This window comes from Muscardinus avellanarius (assembly GCF_963383645.1).
Source record: "Muscardinus avellanarius genome assembly, chromosome: 4".
Taxonomy (NCBI): Eukaryota; Metazoa; Chordata; class Mammalia; order Rodentia; family Gliridae; genus Muscardinus; species Muscardinus avellanarius.
The window spans coordinates 70080181-70102254 of NC_137789.1; the positions used below are offsets into that span (position 1 = coordinate 70080181).

Below are 22074 nucleotides of genomic sequence, written 5' to 3' on the forward strand. Positions count from 1 at the left end.
GCATATAAGGGTTTCTATGAACCCCAGTACCACCAAAAAAAAATTAAAAATAAATTTAAAAAAATAACCCACCAAACAATAGGTACAGAGATGCAAAGACAGACTGGAAAAAGTTTTAAAAGTGATCAGAGGCAGAAAAAAGAATTACCTGTAAAGAAGGCTCAAGGCAACAGGGGAGTAGAAAAAATGAGGTAAGGAAGAATGGATGGTGGGATGAATATATCTATTAAGGAACACATGAGGTTAGTCAGACAGGGAAGAGTCTAAGCTTGTTCATGATACACACCAATAATGGTAATTGAAGCAAAACAGGAATTGAAGGAAGAAAGTAACTGTTAGCCCAGCTCAAAGAGGATATGATCTAATTAAAAACTATTAAACTGAAATAAAAACAATTATTTTTAAAAATATAACATCAAGAAAGGGGTGGAAAAGCCAGGCATAGTGGCGCATGCCTGTAAATCCCAGCATTGAAAGGCTTGAGGCAGGAGGATCGCTGTTTGCGAAGAGCCTCAGCTACTACTTAGTGAGGTCCTTTGCAACTTAGTGAGACCCTGTTTCAAAATAAAGAATAGCTAATCCCCGCGCTTGGGAGGCGGAGACAGGAGGATCGCGCAGGTTTGAAGCCAGCCGTGCTGGCTTAAGAGACCCTGTTTCCAAATAAAAATATAAAATAGGTCTGGGAGTGTAACCCAGAAGTAGAAGGGCTTCCAGGAACCCCAGTACCACCAAAAAATAAATAAATAAATAATTTTTTTTAAAAAGGGCTGGAGATGTAGCTTGGAGGTAGAATGCCCTGGGTTCCATCCCCAGTACTGGAAAAAAAAAATGGTGGAAGCTGAGCATGGTAGTGCACGCCTGTAATCCCTATACTTGGGAGGCTGAGACAGGAGACTTGCAGATTCAAGGATACCCTCAGCAAGTAATAAGACCCAGCAACCTAGCAAAACACTGTTTCCAAATAAGAAATAAAATTAGGGTGGGGTGAAGCTCAGAAGATAAAATGCCTCTGGGTTCAATCCCCAGTGCCACACACAAATAAAAGGGGTGGAAAGTAGAAGTGATATTATATATGCTCAAGCAATAAGAAGGTGGTAAGAAGTGGCAACAGCAAACTTTTTGAACATGTTTTATATGGTAAGGAAAAAAATGAAGAGCAGAGTGTTTGTCTGTTTGTTTGTTTGTTTGTTTGTTTTAAAAAAAATATGAGACCTAGCTGGGCGTGGCACACACTTGTAATCCCCGCACTCGGGAGGCAGAGACAGGAGGATCACGCAGGTTCTCTGGAAACAGAGACCCTGTTTCCAAATAAAAAACCATAAAACAGGTCTGGGAGTGTAGCCTAGAGGTAGAAGGGTTTCCAGGAACCCCAGTACCGCCAAAAAAAAAAAAAGAGAGAGAGAGACCTAAGCATTTTCAAAGATAGAATGGAAGAAATGAATGGAAAAATCTAAATGCAAGAGAGAAGAGGCTAGATGAGAACAGAAAAAAAAGCTGACTGACAGAAAATCAAAGTGCCAAGGATTGGCAAAGCAGGTATGTGTTCCCAAAATCATCACCAAATTGTGAGATTTACTGGAATATGGGAGGAAAATAAAAACAGAAAGACAAGGGGAAGCTCAAGGTCATGAACCTGTCGTCCCTGAGAGGTCAAAAGATGAAACAAAGCCAGGCATGGTGGCATTTTTAATCCCATATTTGGGAGGCTGAGACAGGAGAATTGCAGTTCACCTTCAGCCTCAGTTACTACTTAGTGAGGTCCTTTGCAACTCAGTGAGACCCTGTTTCAAAATACAGAACAAAATACAGGGCTAGGGTGTAACTTGGAAGTAGAATGCCCCTGGGTTCCATCCCGAGTACCACAAAAATAAATAAATAAATAAATAAATAAATAAATAAATAAATAACTCAAATGAGAATAGCCATGTCACTATCCTCCAATTCATTAAAATAGCATAAAACTGGCCTATATAAACAAGGCTACACTAAATAATAGTATTCTATACTATTTTCTGTTATTAGACTGCAGTATGTCAAGTTCACTCCCTCCAGGACCTCTGCTACAAAATGAGTGAATCCTTAAAGAATGCAATCTCTTTTTTTTTTTTTTTTGGTAGTACTGGGGTTCCTGGAAGCCCTTCTACTTCTGGGCTACACTCCCAGACCTATTTTATACTTTTTTATTTTTGGAAACAGGATCTCTTAAGCCAGCGCGTCTGGCTTCAAACCTGCGCAATCCTCCTGTCTCCGCCTCCTAAACACAGGGATTACAAGCGTGCGCCACCATGCCCGGCTGCAATCTCATTTTGATAGTCACCTACACAAACAAGATATATATTAAGAGACACAGTTAAGTAAACACTGTAATGAACTTCAAAAACAACATAATTTTTGTTTTGATTACATGTGGACCTCTCAACTATAGATCGAACACACATTTAAGTAGAAAGCCAATTTAATCATAATACATAATTACTAAGATTTAAGACCATCAGATTTATCAATCAAGACAAATCCATACTGATTTTTATTGGAAAAAGAGGATTTGTCAGTCAATTGGTCACTCCCTGTCCCTATTTCTGTGATTGGTAAAATAAAAGGTTAATCAATCGGCTAAAAAAATTTTAAGTAAGGTATTTTGATCAAAAGCATAATTTGCCAAATGCAAACAAGGAACTTTATGTTAGATAAAAATCATTTAACATAAACTTGCTAACATTATTGAGGATTATAAAACAACAATAACAAAAACTTGAATTGAATGAAAACAAACACAACATACCACAATTTTTGAGCTACAGCTAAAGAAATGAGACAAAATTATAGCATAGTGAAATATATAGAAAATAAATAAGGAAGGAGAGGGGGGAAGGGAATTGGGTGGGAACAAGGAAAGAGCTAAGTAAGCGGTATGTGCATGTATGACTCTACCATCTTGTACCCCATTAAGATTATTACATTGCACCAATAAAAATAATATTAATAATAAAAAGGTCTCAACTCACAATCTAAGCTGACACATCACAAAATTGGCAAAAGTAAGCATAAGGCAAAATAAAGAAAGAAAGAAAATAAAGAACAGAAATCAATGAAACAGAAAAATAATAGCAGAGAAAGAACAATCAAAACCAAAGCAGGTTCTCTGCAAAGATCAATAAAATTGATAAACCCCCAGTCAGAGTGAAAAGAGAATATACAAATTACAAATATCAAAAATGAATAAGGTGCATTACTATAGGACCTACAGACATTTAAAAAATAAATGTAATGGATAATTGCATGTTCAAAAATTCAAAAAGTTATATGAAATGGATGTTTATTGAATGACTTGAACCACCAAAGCTCAAACAAGACTAAACAGAGTATCTATCTACTAAATAAACTGAATTTAAAATTTAGAATCTTCCCCCAAAGACCAATCCTCACCTAAGATACCTTCTGGTATGTTTTGCTCACAAAAGAAGAAATATTTCTCAACTCATATTATGAGGCCAGCATTACACTTACATCAAAAAAACAACATTAATATAAATAAAAACAAGTATTTTAAAAGCTTAGATGCGGGGACTTCCGGGAAGATGGCGACCGAGAAAAGCGGGGCTTAAGAGCCCCACTAACAACAAATTTCCATTACCACAAAATCAGCGCCTTTCATAGCCAGAAAACACCATCACCAGTGAAACAAAAAATCACCAGGCTCCAGAGAGAAAGCGGACTGAGAACAGAGCCACAGAGGAGATAACCGGCCTCGCGCCGGAGGACGCGGCAGACGCGGCAGCAGCGCCATACTGCCAGAGGCACCGGCGAATTCACGGGACGGCTACAGCAAGCCGAGGTGAGCCACTGCGGAACAGCCAGGCGGGATTTCTCCGCGCAGAGAGCATCTAAAGCTCCCAGTGGCCGAGCTCAGCACACGCTGCAGGGATTCAGAGTAGAAATCAAAATCAAGAAGAAAAACGCCAGCCCCATAGCCGAGGGCGTAGCAGCGGCGCCATATTGTCACCGGCGGCAGCAGCAGCGAATTCAGCGAGGCCAGTACAGCCACATCTGCGTACTCAAGAACAGTGAGTCAAATTGCGGGCCACAGAGGAGAAATCCCAGTACTGTACTCCCTGGGACTTGACCCAGTGGGGGAGGGGTGGTGGCAGAGATATCACACCATAGGAGAACGTGCAACCTGGCAACCCCCACAGTCTAAAGCAGCCTCTATCGACTCTCTGGGTCAGAGACTCTGTGATAAAACCCAGTAAAGGAGTAGTGGGGTCCGAGATACTACTGACTCGAGATCCAGAACACCTTAAGGGAAGTCATAGTGACCCAAGGGAAGAACCCAGAGAAGGCACAAACTTCCGAAATCATGGGAAAGAGGAATAATACTGGAGCAATTAATGCCCACAACCCCACAACATCAGAACCCGATAAAACAGAAAATCAGAGATTTCTAGAAGATCAAATCAGGAAAATAACTGTAGAAATAATAGAGGTGCTTCGAAAAGAACTCAGAGAGAGCCAAAAAGAGATAAAGGATGTAATTAATGAAGTAAAGGCCTCAATTCAAAGCACAAGCAACTGATTAGAACACATGGAGAACAGAATCTCGCTCTTAGAAGATGAGCAATCCAAAAATGAACTCATAGTTTCTAATCTAGAAAAAAATATCCGACAGCAGGAATCTGATATTGAAGAAATATTGGCCCATTTTAAGAGAGCTAACCTAAGAATAATTGGAATAGAGGAGGGAAAAGAAAGTGAAACCAAAGGGATCAACAATCTCTTCAAGGAAGTAATAGCAGAAAATTTTCCAAACATAGAGCAAGAGGTTGATACACAGGTCCAGGAAACTTATAGAACTCCCTTTAGACAGGATCGGAGAAGAGGATCCCCACACCACATAACTGTCAAAATGACCAATGTGGAAGCCAAGCAGAGAATCTTAAAGGCAACAAAAGCAAAGGGCCAAGTGACATTCAGAGGCAAACCAATTAGAATCACTCCAGACTTCCCAAACCAAGTTATGAGAGCCAGAAGGGCTTGGAGTAACATATTCCAAACTCTGAAAGAAAACAACTTCCAGCCAAAAATTTCCTACCCAGCAAAACTTTCTATCAAATTAGATGGAGAAATAAGAAGCTTCCATGACAAACAGAAACTGAAGGAATTTATGTCTTCAAAACCAGCACTAGAGAAAATACTCAAAGAGATTAACTACAAAGAAGAAATAGGTAACACACACCAGAACCAGAGAAACAAGAGTTTCCATCCAACAGACAATTAAGATTGGTTATCTGTGGAGATTCATTATTTATGTTAGTCTTTTACCTATCTCTAAATGGTATTGTTTGCCTTTATTGTTGTTAATTTTTAGGATTTCTAGTTGGAATATTAATATAACTTCAGATATAGCAATTGGAAATATTTTATCCCATTCTATTAGTAACTGTTAACTCTGTTTACATTGTCTTTGGATATACAAAAATTCCAATTTTTTTTTTATTTTTTAGGGAGTCTGTATACTCCTCTGTTGCCTGTGTCATTGAAATCATAACCAAGAAATCACTGCCAATTTCAATGTTGTGAGGTTTTATGACCCAGATTTTCTCCTAAAAGTTTATAGTCTTAAGATTTGTATTTAGGTCTATTATCTATTTTGAGTTAATATTTGTATATGGGATTAGGTAAGGGTCCAATTTTATTCTTTTCCATGTAATTATTATTTTTTAACAATATTTAGTTAAAAGATTATCATTTCCACCACCAAATGTTCATGGAAACCTTGTCAAAAATAACTTGACAATATAGGGAAGAATTTAGCTCTAGACTTTTATTTAACTCCAATGGTTTATATATCTGCCTTTAGAATAGTACTACACTGTTTCAATTATTGTAGCTTTATATGGTTTGAAATCAGAAAATATATATCTTCTAGCTTTGTTCTTTTTCAAGATCGTTTTGGGTACCTAGACTCCATATTCCATATTAGGATAGATTTTTTTCTGAAAAATAAATATATAAATATATGATAGTTTCACCTAAAAAATAGAAAAAAATATTCTCTGGTAAGAAAGAAAGCAAAAAGAAATATTGAAATGTTATCTTTAAGTCATCAAAAGCTTGGTATCAGACAAATGAAACTGTTATGTGAGATTATCATTTTTAATTTTAGATAAACTGCCATAATACTAGATGTCAACTACTAAGCCAAGCATGGGAGGGAGGGATAGGGAGAGAATGGGGTGGGGATTGGGTGGGGGCTGACTGGGAAAAGTGTGCATGTATGTCTACAAAAGTATGTATCCTACTATGATGTATGAATACAGTGCGCCAATAAAAAAAAAAAAAAAAAGCTTAGATGCAAAAATCCCTAAAGAATGTTAGCCAAAAATAGTTCCAAACAATGTAAAAAAGACAATATAGCATGATCAACTATTTACCCAAGAAATACAAGATTAGTTGAACATCAAAAAATCAATCAATGTAGCTAGGTAAGAGAATAGCAAGGACAACATAGCTTTACCATATATGAGAAGGTTCAAAAAAAAAAAAAAGACAATTTATCAACAGATGCAGAAAAGCAACCGAGTAAATTTAATATACATTTATAAAGAAATCTCTTACCATACTAAAAATAAAACTGAACAACATGACTTAAAAAAAATCTACAAGATGGGTGTGGTGGCACACGCTTGTAATCCCAATACTTGGGAGGCTGAGACAGGAGGATACAGGTTCACTGCCAGGCTTAGCTACTTAGTGAGGCCTCTGCTACTTAGTGAGGCCTCCACAACTTAGTGAGAACCTGTTTCAAAATGAAGAATAAAAATTTGGTCTGGGGGTGTAGCTCAGAGGTAGAATGTCCCTGGGTTCAATCCCCAGCATCACACACACACACAAAAATTATCTACAAAAAGTTGACAGCTACCTTAATGGTTTAAGACTGAATGCTTGCCACCTACAATCAGGATCAAGACAAGGATGTCTACTCATAGTTTCAAAACATTGTACTGGAGTTCCAAACTAGTACAAAAGACAAGTAAAATAAGTAAAAGGTGGGAAATAAGAATATGTTTCGTTTGCAGATAACACTATTCTCTATAGAATAGCAAAAAAATACAAAAAACACTGATAAAAGTGATTTTAGAAGGACACACAATACAAAAACAATATGTAAAAATAATCTATTTCTATATATCAACAACAAATGGATACTGACACTTTTAATATATCATCTAAGCTAGCATCATAACACATGAAATACTTAAGAATACAATTAAAATATGTATAAGATCTAATGCTGAAAACTACAAAATATTGCTTAAAAATCAACTAGAAGCAATGAATGGATAGATACTCCACACACATAAATCAAGAAATGTAGCATAAAGATGTTGGCTGTCAGCAAGGTGGGGTGGCACACGCTTGTAATCCCAGCATTCGGGAGGCTGAGACTGGAGGATCATGGTTCACGGACAACCTCAGCTACTTAGTGAGGCCCTTTGCAACTCAGTGAGACCCTGTTTCAAATAAAGAATTTAAAAAAAAAAATAGGACAGGGGGTGTAGCTCGGAGGTCAAATACCCCATGTTCCATCCCCAGACCTGCACAGAAAAAAAAAAAAAAAAAAAATATGTTGGCTGTCCCAAATTATCTTTAGAGTTGATGTAATCCAAAAAAAATATTGCATGATATTTGGTTAATGATGACCAATTAATAGTAAAGTATGGTTGTTTACAGTTAGATATAAAATGGCCCCTTGAAGAACTCATAAGTTGATATTTGGAGTTGATATAATTGAGTCTATAAGGTTATGATCCCAGCAGTGGATAAAGCCCAGGCCAGTGGTATGTGGCTGGAAAAGGTGGGTCCAGGGGGTGCTGCTTTGGGGATTATATATGGTTCCTCTTCCCCTCATCCATCTTTTGTTTCTGGCCTCCATGATGTAAAGAACACAGATCATGTGCTCTCCACTTCCCACCATCATGCCCTGAGATCCGAGGTTCCCAGCACCACTGGACTGAAACTAAAACTGTAAGAAAATGAATCTTCTTTCCTCTAGATTTTGTGGTCAATATTCTAGATTATAGCTGTAAGAATACTGACCAGAACAATAGTCAATTGATTTTTTGGGGGGGAGAGGGGTGGTAGGGTACTGGGAATTTAACGCAGGGGCATTCTAGCTCTAAAGCCACATTCCCAGCCCTATTTCATTTTTTAAATTTTGAAACAGGGTCTCACTAAATTGTTGAAGTAGTCACGAAGTTACTGAGGCTGGCCTCAAATCTGTGATCCACCTGTCTCAGCCTCCCAATTACTGGGATTACAGACATGCACTACCATGCCCAGCCTGGTCAACTCATTTTTGATACAGGTAACAGAGATCAATTCAATGTGGAAATTATTCTAAAATTGACTGTGTAGTTATATTATAATTCTGAATATACTGAAAACTACTGATTTACACTTTACCTTTGTAAATTTGATTGTAAATCAAATTTTTTTGTAAAATATAATTTACAAAGGTATAAGAACTGACTCTCAAGAATGCTGTTATATATACACATACAGGTAGATTAGAAAGACAAACAGAATAGAACTGTCAGACTGCAAGACTAAAGAAAGTATAACAACTGAAAACTACACAAAATGCTGGACTAAAGCACACAAAATAATGAGGATATTACGGGAAAAATTAGTAAAATCCAAATAAAATCTATAATTTCATTACTAATGTTAATTTCTAATTTTGATTACTGTGCCATAAATATATAATTAGCATTAGAGAAAAATGGGTGAAAAGTATTATTTATATTATCCTTATAACTCTTCCATAAATCTTAAAAATTATTTTTCAGCCGGGCGTAGTGGTGCACGCTTGTAATCCCCGCGCTTGGGAGGTGGAGACAGGAGGATCGTGCACAGGTTCGAAGCCAGCCTTGCTGGCTTAAGAGACTCTGTTTCCAAATAAAAATATAAAATAGGTCTGGGAGTATAGCATGGAGAAGGCCCCTGAGTTCCAACCCCAGTACCACCAAAAAAAAAAGTATTTTTCTATTAATAGGGCATGGTGGTACATGCCTATAATACCAATACTTGAGAAAAAGTAAAAAAGGGTTGGGGTATAGTTCAGTGGTAAAATGTCCCTGGGCTCAATCCCTAGTACGAGAAAAAGAGGGGGGATTAAAGAATTGAGATATCTCTACACTCTTAATAGAATGGCAATAATTTTAAAGATGCATAAATTTAAATACTGACAAGGATTCAGAGTAACTGAAAATTTCAACTTTTCTGGAAAGAATGAAAAAAGGCACCACCAATCTTAGAAAATGGTCTGGCAATTTCTAACAAAGTTAAACACATCTACTATACAACCTAGAAAGACCATTCCAAGCACTTGCCTAAAAGAAATGGAAACTCACATTTACATAGAGGTCTATTTTTTAAAGTTTATAACATTTTTATACATAAAGCCTTAAAGTGCAAACAACCCAAATGTCCATCAACTAGTAGAAGAATAAACAATTACGGTACCACCAAACAAGGCAACATTATCAAATAAGAAGAAATAACCAGTGCAACAACATGCATGACTAATACAAACACTGTGCTACATGAAAAATGCTAAAGAATGTGTCCGAATCAAAAGGCAACACTACTGTGCCAGAAAGAAGATCACAGACGGCAGTGGCACATGGTTGGATAAGAAGACTGACTGTAGCCGGGCGTGGTGGCGCACGCTTGTAATCCCCGCGCTTGGGAGGCAGAGACAGGAGGATCGCGCAGGTTCGAAGCCAGCCGCGCGCCCTGGCTTAGGAGACCCTGTTTCCAAATTAAAAAATGTAAAAATAGGTCTGGGAGTGTAGCCCGAAGGTAGAAGGGCTTCCGGGAACCCCAGTACCACCAAAAAAAAAAAAAAAAGACTGACTGTAAAGGGAATTTCTGCAGTGCTGGAAACATTCTGCATCTTGATTGTGGTGGCTGTAATTAGAACCAGTTGTCAAAATTCACTAAACTTTAAAGAGACAGGTATGTGTGGTGGCGCATGTTTGTAATCCCAGTACTTGGAAGGCTGAGATAGGAGATCACAGGTTTGCGGCCAGCCTCAACTACTTAGTGAGGCCATCTGCACCTAGTGAGACCATGTTTCAAAATAAAGAATAAAACTAGGGCTGAGGGTGTAGCTCAGAGGTAGTAGAATGTCTCTGAGTTCAATTTCCAGTACCACAAAAGCAAAAGAAAAAGAAAACTTTAAAAGGCTAAATAATTTTACTGAATATAAATTTTATCCCCAAAAAAAACATAAAAATGAACATAATTTGAACTAGGGTAAATACAATACGTACAAATAATTAAGGATATACAAAGAAATGTTTGATCACGCTATTAGTCAATTTGAACTGTAAGATGCTTTTGGGCTTCTTTCAAAATTGGTTAAGAGCCAGGTGTGGTGGCGCACACTTGTAATCTCAGCATTTGGGAGGCTGAGACAGGAGGATCGCAATTTGGGGACAGCCTCAGCTACTTAGTAAGGCCCTTTGCAACTCAGTGAGACTCTGTTTCAAAATAAAGAATAAAAAATTGGGCTGAGGGTATAACTCAGAGGTAGACTGCCCCTGGGTTCTATACTCAGTACTAAAAAAATGGTCACACTTTAAAGAATGAAATTTCTATTTCAATTTCATTCATTTCTTTTTTTTTATTTTTTTCCTGCAGGTCTGGGGATGGAACCCAGGGGAATTTGATGTCCGAGCTACACCCCCTGCCCTACTTTTTTATTCTTTTTATTTTGAAACAGGGTCTCACCGAGTTGCAGAGGGCCTCACTAAGTAGCTCGGGCTTTCTGCAAACCTCGATCCTCTGGTCTCAGACTCCTGAATGCTGTAATTATAAGCACTAAACTATTATAATAAGAAATGTTTACTCATCTAAAATCATCTAATCCATAAAGATTTTTAAAAAGTGACAGGAATTTCCAAACTGTGAGCAAAGTATTCATAAAGTGAAGATAGAAAAGGGGGAAATAAACTTATATTAAATGGGTCTCAAATATATCTGTAAAAATTTAACAAAGAATAAAAAATACAACACATAAGAATTCTAATAATTCAATAGCTATCAATCTTCTCAGTTTATCACTCACCTATCCCTATAGAAACATGTAATGCCTAAAAAACAACAAAATCTATATTTTTACATTTTAATACTTTTCTATTGTACTTTACTTTGCATTTCTAATTAAATAACTTCCAAAAATACATTCTCTCTACTTTTATTATGCTTAGCTACAAACTAGTCAGATACTATATATATATATAATCAAAGTTTTATAGTACATCTTTTTCAAACTGTGTGATTACTAGATTAAAATTTTTTCAGAGTATATAATTGAAAAAAAATTAACAGAATTCTGCAATCTGCCAAAAAATTTCTGAAATTGCCTTTTTCCCCCAAAGGAGATCTTGCATTGAGCTGGTATACTCCATATGTGAATTAAACACAAGCCCCTTTCCCACATCTATCCCAGATGATATATTGTTAAAATGTCTTACTAGTCTAAAAAAGAACTAAAAGTATAAAAAACTTGTAATATGAGTATTACTCTTACTATAAAATAAAGAAAATATTCTAAGTACTTGTTTGAGTAAACACTTACCAAATAGCATAAAATTTTCTCTGCAGTTTGCGTTATATTACATCAGGGGATGGATAATTTGTAATAAAAATAAGTGAATAATATTCTAAAAAAGAAAAACTTTCTAACTTCTATTATTATACTTATTATCAAAATGCCTCTTTTACATTAAGCAAAATAAAAAAGAGACCTTGGCTTTACAAGCTGTAATTCCCACTCTCTATTCCCTACTTGTTTAAAAGTTTAAAATAATTCTAGTTTGTTTTTTAAGTCCATAGAAATAGCATACTTATCAGGTTTCCTTTTGCATCCCTGAGAGGGGCACCACCTCCACCTTTCCCCCATGGGTTGTATATTCTCATTTCAGCTTCCAATTTAGCTTCATATTCTTCTTTTTCTTCACGTTCTTTCTTCCTTCTTTCTTCTCTTTCCCGAATCTAAACAACATAGATATAGTTAAGATAAGTGCTGACAAATAGTCTGATAAAAGGAGATAGTAATAACATAATTATTTTCCTGGTTTAAATAAAACTGAAAATATTTTTACCAGTATACTTAATTTATAAAGTGTAAAACTCAGAAATACATGTAAAACTAAATTTAAAAGCATGTCAAAGAAGCCGGGCATGGTGTCGCATGCTTGTCATCCCAGCATTTGGGAGGCTGAGACTGGAGTATCGTGGTTTGCGGACAGCCTCAGCTACTTGGTGAGGCTCTTTGCAACTCAGTGAGACCCGGTTTCAAAATAAAGAATAAAAAAATAGGGCAGGGGATGTAGCTCGAGGTGGAATGCCCCTGGGTTCCATCCCCAGACCTGCCAAAAAAAACACGTAAAAGACATATGTCCCCCAAGGTCATGCCACTATAGGCCTTTTCAGCTACTTAAGTTTCTTGAGACTCAACCAACTCTTCCATCCCTCCTCCAACTTCTACCTGAGCCAACAGTATCATCACCCTACTCTCTATCTTCCCTTTCACTGGAAGTACCCAGCTACAAAGTCCACTCACTGCCTCACCAAACCTACACTCCCTGGGAAATGTCTATTTTAAAAATTTAGAGAGATCGTACTAGGCTACTTGAAATACAGCTTTATAAAAGCACACAAAATATATTTTTGTCATCACCAAATACAAATAACAGGATCATCCTCTACAGACATGGATAGGCAATGAAAAATAATCTACATTTTGGAATGTTACTTTTTTTTTTTTTTTTTTTGGTGGTTCTAGGGATGAAACCCTTCTACCTCTGGGATACACTCCCAGACCTATTTTTTATACTTTATTTAAAAACAGGGTCTTTTAAGCCAGCAAGGTTGGCTTCGAACGTGCACGATCCTCCCATTTCCGCCTCTCAAGCACGGGGATTACAAGCGTGCGCCACCACGCCCAGCTGGAATGTTACTTTTAAACTCAAAACCATATGTATAGAGCCAGGTGCAGTGGTACATGCCTATAATCCCAATACTTGGAAGGCTGAGAAAGGATGATTGCAGGTGTGGTGGCACACGCTTGTAATCTCAGCATTCGGGAGGCTGAGACAGGAGGATCGTGGTTCGCGGACAGCCTCAGCTACTTAGTGTGACCCTCTTCCAAAATAAAGAATAAAAATAGGACAGAGGGTGTAGCTCAGAGGTCAAATGCCCCTGGGTTCCATCCCTAGACCCGCAAGAGAGAAAAGAAAACTATTTGACTTTGTTTTTTCTTTTTAGCACTGGGGACTGAACCAGGGGTATTCTACCACTGAGCTACATCCCCAGTCCATTTTATTCTTTATACTGAAAAAGGCTCTCACTATGTTGCCCAGGCTGGCCCGAAACTTGTGATCCTTATACCTCAGGATCCACAATCACTGGTATTATAGATGTGTACCACCACTCCCAGCTTGATACAGTTACTCTTAAGTAAATGCTCTTCTAGAACTACAAAACTACAACAGAACCCATTATTCTCCTTCCTAAACATGTTCTACTACATGTACTCCCTTTCTTGATTTACTGTCTCATTATTCTTCTAGATTAAAATATTCAGCTGGGTATCGTGGCGCATGCTTGTAATCCCAGCATTTGGGAGGCTGAGACTGGAGGATCGTGGTTTGTGGACAGCCTCAGCTACTTAGTGAGGCCCTCCACATCTTAGTGAGACTGTATTTCAAAATAAAGAATAAAAAACAGGGCAGGGGGTATAGCTTGGAGGTTGAATGCCCCTGGTTTCCATCCCCAGGCCCACAAAAAAATAAAAAATAAAATAAAGAATTAAAAAAATAGGGCAGTGTGTGTAGTTTGGAGGTCAAATACCCCTGGGTTCTACCACCAGACCCACAAAAAAAAAGAACATTCAGAATCATCTTCAAGCCCTCAGTTTTTTCTCATTCTCTATAAGTCCTGTCAATGAAACCTCAAGACTGTCCTTTGGCTGTTCTCCCTACCTCTCCATCTGGTTCATTCTCATCCCTGATTGAACTACCTCAGTAGTTTACTAAAATATTTCTCTGCCACATCTGCTTCCCAATACGCCACATCATAAGTTTTCTGCCTAAAAGCAAGACTCGCTCACATCAAGTTACACTTTTTTGGGGTGGGGGAGTTTAAAATTTCCTTCAACTGTCCATAACAGGAGGAAATTTAAAGCTCATTAAGTAATCATCCACAATCCAGAATAATCTAACTCTCCACACCCTCCTTCTCCCAAAACAATTCCTTGAATATACAAGGAAATTTCAACTACCATGCCCTCCCAATTCTGCAGGTAATTTTACCAGCCCTTTCCTGTTTCCAATTGTTTTCCATTATATCTAATTCAACACTTACTATTTTTTCACCATGTTATGCTATTCCCTGAGTTCTAAAGAACCATTATGCTAAAAAATACTCAACATTAACCAGGCATGGTGGTACAAGCCTGCAATCCCAGCATTTGGGAGGCTGAGACAGGGTGATCACAGGTTCCAGGCAGCCTCAGCAATTTAACAAGACCCTATTAAAAAAAAAAAAAATTTTTTTTTAAAGAGCTGGGTATGTAGCCCAGTAGTAGAGCACCCCTGGGTTCAAGCCCCAGTACCAAAAAAAAAAAAAAAAAAAAAAGTTCAACATAAAATGAATGAGTGTATACCTGTTGCTGCAAAGCTTCTTGATAAGACTGAAGTGATTGTTTGGAAGGCTTTGGTTTATCTTCAAAAAACAGTCCTGAATTTATTACTCGATCACCTGGAATTTTCATTTCACTCTGTCCAACTGTATTCCTATATCAAAAATTAGTTTGAATTCATCTATTACTCAAGAATAAGAAAATACAATAGTCCTTTGAAATAGCATAGCATATAATAACATCTTAAAATAGAAGGCATTTCCTTAAGGAATCCGTAAATCAATTAAGCCCTCTGTAAGAGTTCCTCCTGCCTTTGCTTTGACAATCCATGGAACTTTTAAATTTTTAAGACATATTTCTTGATGGACAGGACAGTTATATGGGATATCACTTTGTGATCACTTGTCAAGCAGTACACATTATGATTTAGGTTATTTCTGAACATATATAGATAAATAATAACATGCTAGAAATCCCTTAACACCATACTAATGATTTACTTAGTAAATTATTTACTTAGTAAAATTATTTTCTCGCCATTTAAAAAATAAAACAAAACTCTAATTAGAGTAAAAGGTTTCATTGTTCCAAATAAAATAAAAGCTTTCTCCTCTCCAACACTAGATTTATTACTTTATATGAGTATTCTTTGTGAATTTAACTTATCGAAAGTATTTATACTCTTTTTAGGCTTAACAAATATATTTATTATAGAATCTATACACTAGATTCTGAGTGAAGATTGGAAAAACAAGAGCAATAGTTCTCAACATCCTTTCATGATTAAAATTAAAACATTTAATGAACAAAGAACAGAAGAAAACTATCTCAACATAATTATAACCATGTATAGGAAAAAAGAAAAAAAACCCACAAACATCACACTCAATGATGAAAGCTCAAAAGCTTTTCCTCTAAAATGAGAAAAATGACAGTAATTTCATTTATAATAACATCAAAAAATACTTAGGAATTAACCAAAGAAATAAGAGATCTATACGGTGAAAATTACAAAACATTGCTAAAAAAAAAAAACTAAATAAGATTTAAGTAAATGGAAACAACTTGTGTTCATGAATTAGAAGACTTAATATTATTGAAATGTTAATACAATCCAAAGAATCTACAGATTCAATGAAAATTCCTTTTAAAAATTTTAATGACTTTTTTGCAAAATAGGAAAGTCCATCCTAAAATTCATATAGAGCATCAACGAATAGCCAAAACAATACTATAAAAAAAGAACAGCTGGGCGTGGTGGCGCACACTTGTAATCCCAGCATTCAGGAGGCTGAGCCCGGAGGATCGTGGTTCACAGACAGCCTCAGCTACTTAGTGAGGCCCTCCGCAACTCAGTGAGACCCTGTTTCAAAATAAAGAATAAAAAATTGGGCAGAGGTGTAGCTCGGAGGTCAAATGCCTCTGGGTTCCATACCCAGACCCGCAAAATAAAATAAATAAATAAATAAATAAATAACAACAACAACAAAGCTAGAGGACTCACATATTCTAATTTCAAGACTTACAAAGCTACAATGATCAAAAGAATGTTGTACTGGGATAAAGATAAAGACCGACAGTCAAAGGGGATATAACAGAGGGCCCAAAATAAACCCTCATATATTTGATCAAATGGTCTTTCACAAAGGTGCCATGACCGTTCAATGGGCAAAGTACAAATAATGCTTGCAAAACTGGAAATCAAGAACAATACACAGAAAATGGTTAGGAAGGAAAACTTCACACTATGTGTATTTTAATACAATGTTTAAAAGTAGAGGAAAATGTTCTTTTAATTAATGACTTACACAACAGACTGTGCTACTTGGTGGGGGGCAGGAGCACTCAGATGAGCTGCAGGCTGTACTCCCATCATTCCTGAACCATCTGAAATGAAAAAAAAATTATTTCAGAGTACCCATTTAATAACACTTCATCCCTTAAAAAAAGCACATAATAAAAAAATTCCAGTGAAAAGCATTAATAAATCCCTCTAGGTTAGGAGTCAGCAAAGAACAGATAAGACAACATGAAATGGCTTTCAAATCTAAATGAAAAGAAAATAACTATGAAACATATATTAGTGGGTTTTTTAAAGTGGGAATAACTATGGTTTGAATACGGTTTATCCCCCAGAGCTCATGCAGGAGCTTAATCCCCATGGTTTTATGTTAACGAAATTTAAGAGAGAAGAAATGTAAATCTACGTTGTTTAAAGCTGGGGCCTTTAAGAAGTCATTAGATTAGACTACCCCTGGTAGTCTAATAACATGGAACCCCTGGTAGCTTCACAAGTAGAGGGACAGAGATAATACAGAGAAACAAGCAATTCCCACCATGATATGATGCAGCTTTGGGGTAGGGATGGGCCTCATAACAGCCTGTGCATTTTTTTTTTTTTTTTTTTTTGGACTTTCAGCCTCTGAAACTATGAGCCAAAATAAACTTTTCTTAAACATTAGCCTGTTTCAGGTATTTCATTATAGTAACAAGAATAGACTGATAAAGGTCTTGACTTTCCTCACTCAATAAACTGAATTAAACAAAGCTAATGTTTTTTTTAATCATACATATTTGCTTATGCAAAATCAATATCCCTTATTAAACCACTCGGAAAAAAAATGTTTACCATACAGATCACTTACAGTAAGCAAGACCAGGATCCAAAGTATTTCTAGCACCATAAAAATAGTATGCATCATCATAAGGAGTTCGATAGTTAGCAGTAACCAGAGGTGGTAATACAGGGGGTGGAGGCAGAGGCCCAACTCTGTATCAAAAAAAAAAAAAAAAAAAATTATCCTCATATTTCACTGAAAATCTTTTAGTCAAAATATTATTCTTATTATTTTACAAAAATATTACTGAGACCCCCCCCAATTGCTGATTTAGAAAATAGCCACAATCTTGTTCAAACTATTTATCAAAAGTTATGAATTAAAATACAAATATATACAGCAAAAAATTTCACAATTTCAGGTATAACATTTAAGACAAAACAAGTTAACTTTTAATCAATTGATTAAACTACTAGTAAATGAAATAAAACAAGAAGACACAGTGTGCTACAGGAATACAAAGCAGGGATGTTTAAAGCTTGCAAGAGATCGATAGGAGAAAGATATTCCAGAAGAGGCAATGCAATCCTACCTTAGCCTCCCAAGTACTGGGATTATTGCTACCATACTCAGTTTTGTTTGTTGTTGAAAAGAAAATAACTATGAAACATATATTAGAGGGTTTTTTAAGTGGGAATAACTATGGTTTGAATACGGTTTATCCCCCAGAGCTCATGCAGGAGCTTACTCCCCATAGTTTATTTGCAGTACTGGGCATAGAACCCAGGGGCATTCTACCTCTGAGCTACACCCCAGACATTTTCTTTTTAATTCATTCATTTTTTAAATTCATTTTTTTAATTCATTCTTTTGAAATAGGGTCTCAATGAGTTGCAAAGGGCCTCACTAAGTAGCTGAGGCTCACTAAGTAGCTGAGGCTGTCCAAGAACCACAATCCTCCTGTCTCCATCTCCTAAATGCTAGGATAACAAGCTTGCACCACCACGCCTGGCTCAGCTTTTTATTTTTTATTTTGAAACAGGACTTTGCTAAAGTGTTGAGGATGGTCTCCAACCTGTAATCCTCCTGTCTTAGCCTCCAAAGTACTAAGAGTACACGCATGTACCACCATACCTGCTGATCTATGTTATTAGAGTGAACTAGTCACAGAAAAGAGAAAGGATCGTCCAAGAAGAGATGGGAACAAGCTACAAAACTGCATAATTTCCAATCATTCAATTTGAGAAAAAGAGTATTATTTTTTATCTGTTAAATGTTCTTGAACAGGAAATCAACAAAAATGTAAAGTAAAAATTGCTTAAATATCAACAGTAAAGTCTTGCATAATCTTTAGTATTTCATATATTTAAAACTTCTGAAAACCACTACCTCAGCACTTCATTACTAATTAGAAAATAACTATTGCCACCAATGCAGTTATTTCCCAATACTAAAAATAGCAAAGGCAAATATCTGTAGATGAACAGAAAGAAAGCATTCTAGAATATTTTCATCTTGAGTGAATCTTAACAGATTATCCCTTGTCCTGGACTCCAAAATGATCAGAATAGCTAAGAAGCCTTATATTTCTTTTCAGTAGTGAATATTTCCCACATTTACTAGTCACTTGGGTGTCTAACCTCACTATACTCACTTCAAAGATACATCAACAATGAAGCTGAATAACTGTTAGAAAAAGAAGCTGTTATCAAATTCTAAATTTTAGAAATTTACAAAATATTTAATTCTCACAACAACCCTGTAACTGTAGAAAAAACAAATATTACTATTCTCACTTTTACGAATAAACAATTAAGGTTCAACAAAGGCATGATTTACCCAAATTTCAGACAGTAATGCTAGCTATTAATTCCCTTAACTCAATTAGAAAACCATTATTCAATGCTCTGTAATTCAAATCCTTTCCAATATATTTAAACTATCACTTTTAATATATTACAGGACTGTATTTAATACATTAATATTAACATTTATTGTAAGCAAAAAAAATAAAAGTTCAAGTCCTATAAAAAGAAAGTAGAGACCAGAAAATAGCAACATTAATAGAATTTTATGTAATTGTCTAGTATAGCATGAGACCTTTTACCTACAGAAATCAAATCTTTACTCCAATACCTAAGTAACAGGTTTTATAATCAGCACTTTTTCTTCCAGGCACTTGAGTTGCACAGACCATGAGTAATCAAAGAGCAAGAATTAAAGGAAATAGAAGATCAAATAGGACTATATATATATATATATATATATATATATATATATATAGACGAGTCATATTAGAAGCCTTTTCCATATAAATTGAAGGAAGAATTCAATGTTTGAATTCAAAGTGGAAATAACAAACTGTTTTTATATGTTAGAAGATACTAAAATATGACTTAAAACTAAAATGTACTTACTATTCTCAGAAAATATAAATCACCTTTAAAAAATAAGAATTTCCCTTGTTTCAATAATATCAGAGGAAAGAACAACAATAAAAATACATTTTAAGAGGAATTCTTTGGCTAAGCTATTAATTACACAAAATCTCTAAAGGATAATGTCATCGGCTTCAGCATATCCTTCTAAACACAAAATATAACAATATATTACCTAAGTCTCAAACACAAAACATTTATACAAGCACCTGGAAGACACTACTTCACCAAGGGTACTGCTGAGTCCACTGTGCAAATCTTCATTCTGAGAAGGGAAGGGGTGAACTGGTGGGATGGGTGGGGCAGGTGGGGTGGATAAAGGAGGGAGAGGTGTCTGGAAAGCTACTCTCGGTCTTTCAGGTGGAATCATCTCTTCAAAGTGTCTTGGTGCCACACTTAACTGCTTCAGTCTATCAGGCTAAAATAAAGAAAAAAAAGTTTGTTAATACAATCATAAACTTAAAGGTGGAAGAGACTTCAAAAGATCCACTATCGCACAGACAATAAAGATAGTCAAAGAACAGAATTTTAGAGCTATAAAATATTTAACGATCTAATTCATATTTTAGTATAAATGGGTATTTAAAGCTCCCTGAGAAGTAAATAAATCATACAAGGCCTTGCATCTTAATAAATATGCAACCAACTAGAACCAATATTAATCTTAAATAATCTTACATGTAGTACTTCATTAGAGTAAAATACTATGCTACTTCTTTATCCAATTGTTATTTCTGATTACGAAAGTATTCTATAGAAGAAGGTCAGCAAATACTTCCTAAAAATGGCAAGATAGTAAATATATTTTATTCATTTATTATTATTATTACTATTCTGGAGATAGAACCCAAGGGCATTCCTCTGAACTATACTCTCAGTCCAATTTTATTTTTTATTCTGAAATAGGGCCTTCCTGAGTTGATAAGGATCTCATGAAGTTGCTAAAACTGACCTCGAACCTTCGATCCTCGATCCTCCTATCTCAGCCTCCCAAGTATTGAGATTACAGCAAGCACCACCATGCCAGCCAGTAAATATATTAGGCTTTGCGGGCCATACATTACATTACATTACATTAATTACATTACATTACATTACATTACATCTACCCAACTCAGCCATAGTGCTAAAGCAGACATAGAGAGTATGTAAAAGAGAGACAGCCTAGAGAATGGGACAGTCTTTGCCAGCTACTCTGCTCATACAGAATAACTAGAATATACAAAAATAAAACTTTAAAAACTTAAATCTCTAAAATAACAAATAATCCAATTAAAATGGACAATTCAACTGAACAGACACTTCTCAAAAGAATACAAAAACAGCAAGATGGCGGCGGCAGAAACAGCCAGTATTGGGCAGAGGCAGGTCGATTCATTCTAATCGACCCTGAACTTTTGAGGAAATCTCCCCGAAAGTAGACTGTACCTGCCCCACATGCTCAGGAACTCTGGACAACATACTACGTAAGAAAAATGTTCAGGGCACGTCAGATAAAGCCCCGCATAGTCGGGTCAGCCAGCGCCACCTGTCCCGGGAGCCAAGGGCACTCCTGGCCACAGCGCTCCTCTGCACAGCACCGGAGCTGGGTGTGCTCAGAGAAGCAGAACCCGCTCTCTGTGGTGAAGCTCGAGGCCTCCATTCTTGGAAGGGAGATAAAACACTTTACTACTAAGTACTTGGGCCCCCAACTCCTGCAAAAAAACATGTACTGTTTTCTTTTATTAAAAAATATTGAGGGATGGCGTGGTGGCACACGCTTGTAACCCCAGCGCTTGGGAGGTGGAGACAGGAGGATCGCGCAGGTTCGAAGCCAGCCGCGTGTGCTGGCTTAAGAGACCCTGTTTCCAAATAAAAAAGTATAAAAATAGGTCTGGGAGTGTAGCCCGGAGGTAGAAGGGTTTCCAGGAACACCAGTACCACCAAAAAAAAAAAAAAAAAAAAAAAAAAAATATATATATATATATATATAGGCCGGGCATGGTGATGCACGTTTGTAATCCCTACACTTGGGAGGCTGAGACAGGAGGATCACACAGGTTCGAAGCCAGCCTCAGCTACTTAGTGAGGCTCTCAGAATCTTAGTGAGACCCTGTTTCCAAATAAATTTTTTTAAAAAATAGGTGTGGGAATATAGGACAGAGGTAGGTAGAAGGCCTCTGGGTTCTACCACCAGTACCACCAAAAAAAATAATAATAATTGAGAGAGAAGCCAAGATGTCGGCAGCTACAGTCACCACTGCAACCACGACAATAGTTGGTGCTGGCCAAATAGAATATGTATTCCTCTGAGAAACCCCGGACATCAGATTTGGTTTAATACCTGATTGGGACAATATATACATTTATAGCCATCATTTCCTAC

The 22074-nt window shown here is 36.5% G+C and overlaps 1 protein-coding gene across 7 annotated transcripts in view; it reads right to left on the reverse strand.

Moving 5' to 3' along the window:
• CSPP1 (centrosome and spindle pole associated protein 1) overlaps positions 1 to 22074 on the reverse strand; it is a gene marked incomplete at both ends in the record, with an annotated part of 131405 nt that overhangs the window by 49068 nt on the left and 60263 nt on the right. For all 7 annotated transcript variants that reach the window (XM_080693860.1, XM_080693861.1, XM_080693858.1 and 4 more), the window contains 5 exons: positions 11916 to 12063; positions 14738 to 14867; positions 16522 to 16600; positions 17359 to 17483; positions 19919 to 20127. In XM_080693860.1, coding sequence (XP_080549986.1) covers positions 11916 to 12063; positions 14738 to 14867; positions 16522 to 16600; positions 17359 to 17483; positions 19919 to 20127 — 691 coding nt within the window. The remainder of the gene's footprint in view (positions 1 to 11915; positions 12064 to 14737; positions 14868 to 16521; positions 16601 to 17358; positions 17484 to 19918; positions 20128 to 22074) is intronic.